The sequence below is a fragment of the Nestor notabilis genome, unplaced genomic scaffold (assembly GCF_000696875.1).
Source record: "Nestor notabilis isolate BGI_N333 unplaced genomic scaffold, ASM69687v1 Scaffold36514, whole genome shotgun sequence".
Classification (NCBI taxonomy): domain Eukaryota; kingdom Metazoa; phylum Chordata; class Aves; order Psittaciformes; family Psittacidae; genus Nestor; species Nestor notabilis.
Genome location: NW_009925782.1, coordinates 930 through 8,066, shown reverse-complemented (window position 1 = coordinate 8,066; position 7,137 = coordinate 930). Strand labels below are relative to the sequence as shown.

Here is a 7,137-nt window from a genome sequence, read left to right as displayed (position 1 = left end):
TATATATATATATATATATAAAGAACCAAAACAAAACCCAAAAACCAGCAAAACCAAACCCAAAACAAACCAAAACACTCCACCCCAGAACACCCCAAAACTCCACAACAAACAAAATGGAATTTATTACAAAAAATATCTATGATCAGTATTACTATGCTACAAAACACTCACCAATCTCCCTAGCTATTCAGGCATCTCAAGAGTATAAGAAAACTGAAAGTCATAAATAACTTCCCATCTGCAGTTTCACTTCTGTCATTAAATGTGTTTTCTCAACACAACCACTAAATAATTGATCTGCCTATTAAGAAACCTAATTAAAACAAGTAGTTACTAAGGAATTACTTACATGAGATTTTGACCAGTAAATGAAGACCTCAGCCACCATGCGGAACAACTCTTCTGCTTCAGAGTTAGGCTCTTTCAGCCATTTTGCCCTAAAATTTGGTAAAAGGATGGAAATGCAGATGATCTTCATTGGCTTTATGCTTTGAAACCAGTTTTCAACATTTTACAGGATACAAGCCAACAAAAGCAAGCATACATGATTTTGATCATTTCTGGTAGCAGTGGCTGCTTGATGTCCTATTTCAAAAGCCTTAAAACCCTTCCACATTAATCCTAGGTCTAACCCAATAGATTTGGATTTCACCTTTTAATTATTTTTTTTTTTCTTTTCTTCTGAAAAAGATCCCAGCTCCTCCTAGAAGTCATAAAGCATCAGCTTTAGCAACTTCAAGATTGGCAGGCAGAGTAAAAGCTACTTTAATTCAGTGCTAAGCATATGAAGGGATAAGAGACAGGATCAATAAACAGGAAGGTTTTACAAGATTCATTAACCCTTTCCTCTCCACATACCTGTTATAGTCCACAAATCTAATCAACAAAGGGTAGAAGGCATAGAGGTCCCGTGCCAAAGTGGTGAACTCATCTAGGATGAGCAGTTCAGCCTCCGACATGTCACCTCTGCCTTCTGCTCTTAGATGTTCTTCATCCGATACAACCACTGCTGCTTTTTTCTTTAGCTTATCCATCAGTGGCAGGAAGTGTGTCTTTAAGAGCTGTGGCTTCGCTTTGCTTATGATGGGCTGGGAAAACACTATTTAAGGTAATGAACATTATAATATATACCTGGCCACAAAATATAAATAGAAACTTTTACCTTTGCTCTCTTCCTTAGATCTTATTTCTAGGCTACAGAGTAAAATCCTGTCCCCATTGAAATCAGCAGAAGTTTTGCCAAGAATTAAATGTGGTCAGGATTTCACATAGTGAAAATTGACTATCAATTCACTTTGTCATTATGAGGGAAGAAATGACAGCTTCACAGACCAAGCTTGCAAGATCATAAATACCTCTTTACTGGCATGCTGTCAACATACTGGAATTTGCCTGCATAATTTTAGTGAGCAGTGTAGAAATCGTTTATTGTATGTATTGGTGGACACCTATATAGCTACATAATGCACTCACAAGTTTTCTCAGCCACTGGCTCCTCCTTTGAATCTTGCTTTTTATCTTGCGTATCGAGTGGAAACCATGTTCTAGTTATTTGCAAGCCTACTGAAACAGCCTGCTTTCATTTCTTATGCATATTAGGACAGTGGAAGGTCTGTGTGTAGACAGAAATGACACCATTTCAACCATCCAGCAACCAGCCATTTGAGGCTTGATAGCACAAGCTTTTTGCAAATCTACTCATAAAAATGAATATGTAAATTAACATTTCATCTGGACCCATTAATGCAAACCAACTTGTAATGTATCAATTAGACTACAAAGAATTTTAGGCAAATATCCTTAAAGCACATTACATTACTAATCCTCAAAAGACTAGGAATCCAGACAGCTACCATAAATGGAAGTACTACAACAGAAAGTATAGGAAAATCATAAGAAAGCCTAAATGAAAAACTAAATTCACAAAACTGAAATGACTTTTCCTTACAGACTGTAACATTGAGAAAGAAACTGGTTTAGAATAAATTTTAAGGCGTCACAATGAAGTTAACATAAACATTACTAAAATTACATATATTTCCACATTTCATTGTGATACATCTTAGACATACAGCTTCAAATTAGTATTTTAAGGATCCAGCACTCATACAGAATAGCAAGAAACTGTGTAATGCCTGCAAATGGGAAGTTGCTGTATAATGAAAATGACCTAAATTACTATAGTCCTTTGATTCAATATACCGCAAAACGCATATGTACATATTCTGGCAAAAAAGAAATATTCTAAAGGTACTTCTTGTATTACTTATTAAGAGATTGAAATGTGCTGCTTACACTGCTTGTTCTTTATACTGAATATTTCTGGTTAATCAACATCTGTATTGTTTAAAAATGTAAAAAGACAGGTGTTGTTCTGCTCAGCTTTAACAGGGTAAATACACAGTAATTCAGAGTGTGTGTGTATATATTCTGAATATACACACGTTCATTTTTACATCTTACCTGCTAATCTCTTCATCCAGGCTCCTTCATCAATACCAAGATTGTTATAGATGATTTTCAATATGTTACCCAACAGAGTGTTCATGTGCTCTGATGTCAAAGCTGTGCAACACATTTCAGCCTTGTCTGGATTGTTTTCTGGCCCATGCTCCCACCAGTGTGACATGTAACTACATAGCATAGGCAGTATTACTTCCATTATATGTGGCATTTGTGTGTAACGAATACCAGACTCTGCCAGTTCCACAATTTCTTCCATTAGCTTCACCAAGGAAGGAATATTTGGGCAAACCTCTTCTACAGTAGTAGGCAAATTGAGAACTATTGGGGGGAAAAAAACAAAAATCAATAAACTAAAACATAGAGGGAAACTAATTATTTTCAATTGCTATTACATAAAAATTGTGGGGTTTATTTACATTTATGCCCTTCCAATACAAGGAAAAAAAAACCAACCACCCACAAAAAATCAAACTACAACAAAAGAAGTCAAACTCAACAATAAAAAACAGGTACTTTCATATCATTGAACAATAAATCATTTTTATATAAGCTTCAATAATAAAACTTTCTATAATAAAAATAATTCCAATATGGAAGCTTTAAAAATATAATTATTAAAGAATGAATTCTGAGAAATCAAAATAAAGCTTAAATTTCATGATATCTTCCAACATAAGCTTTGCAGTTGAGAAAACAAATGAATGCAATGAAACATCTCTCCACAACACACCAGATGAGACATCAAATACCAGTAGAAGAAAAAATCAATGCCTGACATAATGAGTAGAGCAAATTCTGAGAAACTGAATTCTGGAGGTGAATTTGTGTTTGTAAGTATTTACTTTTCAAGGTTTTGAATTACCAGTTTCTCTGAAAAGAGACTGCAGTTGCCTTTATTTTTTGCGGCAGTTTCTTCCATTTACAAATAAATATCTGTAACCACATTAACTGTTTAGTATCTAACATCCTGACATACACATACAATGATACACACAGGTATCTGTGTATCTCACATTTAGCCTGCAATTTGTAAATCCAAGTGTTTGTACCAACATAGCCTCAGACTAGTGTTCTTTCAAGAACAGTCTCTTCTACTTAGATGCAAATACATTTTACATAGCCATCACAGTCTCCTTAAAGCAGAGTCTGTACAGTTCTGCTGTAACTTCTATTTACCATAGTAGCAAGTACTGTGCATGACCTTATTCAACAGCTATGTTTTAGTATAAGAAACATCAAGAGTTTCACAATGAAACACAATGGTATGCAAAATATACATAATGTTACTAGAAAGTATCTATACTGTCTTGTATTTCAGACAGAGAATTTACATACTTCTCTGCAGTGCATTTAATTTCTAAAGGTATAGTATGTACTTAGTACAGGCAAAGGTATTTTCGTTCAATTGTATGTATGTTTTAGGACCCAATATTGCATACAAAAACTGAGGCACTAGAGTTACATGATTTTATCATCAAATATAAAGCATCTTAGATACTAAAAATGTGCAAAGTCCATGCAATAAATTGATTTCAAAATGGTATTTTTAGAATGGTATCTCAAAATGTTAACATTGGTTATCTTCAGAAACACAAAAAAATCAGCTAACTGACTTAGCCTATTTATTTAGGAAAGAAATACAACCAAGGGATTACAAGAAAATTCTTGCACTACAAAATACACGCAAAAATACATTTATTGAGGCAAGTAGCATTTACAGTGAAATTGAGTTTTCATAACCATCATGTGAGTTTCTGGAAATACCTGCTCTGTCTCTTGCATTCTTGGTATTGTAAATTGAGTAGATATTATGTTTGTTCAAGTGAGTTTCCAAAAAAGCCACAGGAAAGGCACCTGAGAAAGCAGCCAAGCATTCTCCTAGTGCTGATCGTTGCCTGTGAATTAACAAACATTGTTAAGGATACACATCTTTGATGATTGACTGTACCTCGGGATAGTTGTATACCAGCCTCATTTTTATTCTAAGATGAGCTCACCTCAAAGAGGTAAATCACTACATTATTAGGATCATTAGTACAAGAATAGGTTATAGAAATTGAAATCCAGCAAACCTCTGCTAGTACATGAATGAAATGTTAAGAAATAAAATGCCAAAGGTGGCCTGCTTAGCTGAGACCAAATAAGGAACATGCAGGGAAAATCTAAAGTCGTCATAACAATGCCTTTTGTTCTAGTACTTTCCTCTCAGCTTTACTGTCTTTATAATTTCTTCTCTTAGAAAAAGCTACTGAATAGATCGAGAGACCAAATAAAACTATCATTTTATTTGTGTGATGTAATTTCAGATCTTGGTTTAGCATGAAAGTCAAGTTCTTCAGAGACTGGAGAACTGTTTCTAATGATCAATAATTCTGAAAAATCTTGCACAAAAGCATTGTTCTAATCTCTTGAAATATGACATTTATTCGATAACCAAAATTCCTTGAATGTGTCAAAATTATAAAAAGCCTGCCTCTATGAAGAAGTAACTGATCCTGGCACTTCACCTGGGTCTTTCAGGGGACATTTAAAACTATTCTTTGATTTCCAATTCAGTTGATCAGAGCAGACTTTAGCCATGTGAGAAATCCTTAGCTGCTGAAGCTGAGCCGTACAGATGACAGAAATCCAGGAGTTCTGTAAACTTCTAAGTAAGGAAAACATGGCCTCCACACTCATCTTCTGGTGTAACAAGACTCATCTTCAGTCTTTTTTGGTTTGGTTTTTTTTTTAGGAATTTATAACAAGTGGTGCCCCTCAGGGGTTGGTGTTGCGACTGATCCGTTCAACATCACCGACATGGACAGTGGGATTGAGTGCACCCACAGCAAGTTTGTGGATGACACTAAACTATATGGTTTGGTTGATACACTGGAGGTAAGGGACCTTGACATGTTTAAGAGGTGGGCCAATGCAAACCTCATGAAGTTCAACCAAGCCAAGTGCAAGGTCCTACACCTTGGTCAGGGAACTCCCAAGCACAGCGACAGGGTTGGGTTTTTTTTCCTTTTCATTAGGTTTACATAAGCAAAAATACATCCAGCACATACACCTACAAAGAGCATACTATATTCTTTCTACTTGCGGTTACAGTTGTAGACAACCATATACAAAAATTGTCACTTACACATACATATTTCATCTCGGCTACAAACCCCACATAATCTATTTGCCAAGTACCAAAACCAATTAATTTAACAACCCTTATGAAATAAAGGAGACCTGGTTTTCCACAGATGTGTACTTTGTTACTTCTAAACACTGGTCCCCACCTTTCTACATAATGTTTCCTATGATACTGCCACCAAATAACCAATAAGATACTGCCATGGGGCTAGTCTGGAGTTATGCAGAGGTTGATTTGTTAGTGAATCAGAATTTCCTAGATTATTACTGCCAATATGTGAAATGTTTGAGCTCTGTTTAGCCTTCCCTCAGAACTGTGCCAATCACTATAGGACAACTATTAAGGTTTAAGAACTGAATTATCTAGGTACCTTTATTTTTTGGCTAAATACAGTTAACATAGACCAAATTTAACTCACAGGGAAGTTAGCAGACACACAGATGCACAATAAAGCAACCATAAAGCCCTGTTTCCCTAATTTGTAATTAAACTAGAAAAGAAGTAGTGTTGTATAAGTGACAAACTAAATTAAATTCAGGGAAATGAGAAAGAAACATACATCACAATTAAACAATATATAAGAAAGAATGGTAACAATAGCTGAGCTGCATGATGTATTTTTACAGTTCCCCAGTTGAACATCAAATCAAGTGGTATTTATTGTGAAGTCCGATAATTTTATTTGTAACTTTTTGTTTTACTTAAGGAATATATATTAGAAACACACAACACAACAATATCAGTGTATTATAATACAAGCAGCTGCATTCCACTTAATATCTGAGCACTTTCTGTCTCTATGATATCTTTCCAACAACAATTTTTTCTACGTTCTTTTCTGGACTTCATATTAATGAATAAACATGATTTTTAAAAATAGAGGAACACTTTTCCTTCTTACCTCTCTACATAGATACTCTTGCTGGTTCCCAGAGCATATAAACTGGCCAGTATTCTGTAACAGGAGACCTGAACATCTTCCACTAAAGAAAAGAAGAAAATCATAGGTATAAAGAGTTTTTCATTGCAATATATTTTTGTAGAATTAAAATAAGTTTCTTTTGACAATAACTGAATTAATACTATTAAGCTACCAAAGGCAATCCACAAAAATCACTCTCTAAATAGAAAGTCTTCTGGCCACTGAGTGCCACAGTCTTTCTTCAAAACTTCCATTTACTCTAATACCAAGTTACCAGCTAAGGTAGTAAACGTATTTCACTAGTGCAATCACTTTCTGAAATTAATGGCATACCAACTCTTTACAGATAACATTTAATTGCAGAATCTGAGAATTTATTAATTTAATAGCTATTAAAAAGATGTCAGTGAATCTTTTCTAGTTTGTCTGTAGCACTTATAAAGTTTCTGGCAAATCAAGTAATGTGCTCAAAGTGGGAAAAAAAATATTAAGGAACAGATCAATTTACAAATGTAACACCATTGTATAAAGTATATTACAAAAGATAAGCAATCCTGTTAAACAGATATTTAAATTCTTTTAATCATAGCGTAAATATTTTAAAATTTAGACAGAGATA

At 34.5% G+C, this 7,137-nt stretch overlaps 1 protein-coding gene across 1 annotated transcript; it reads right to left on the bottom strand.

The window, feature by feature from the left end:
- Nucleotides 1-352: 352 nt before the first annotated feature.
- LOC104404689 (ryanodine receptor 2-like) lies at nt 353-6,579 on the bottom strand (the record flags this gene model as incomplete). The annotated part of the gene is made up of 5 exons (XM_010013194.1): nt 353-440; nt 862-1,102; nt 2,467-2,787; nt 4,234-4,364; nt 6,498-6,579. Coding segments are annotated over 5 exons (863 nt in total), but the record flags the coding sequence as incomplete, so codon positions are not given.
- Nucleotides 6,580-7,137: the final 558 nt, after the last annotated feature.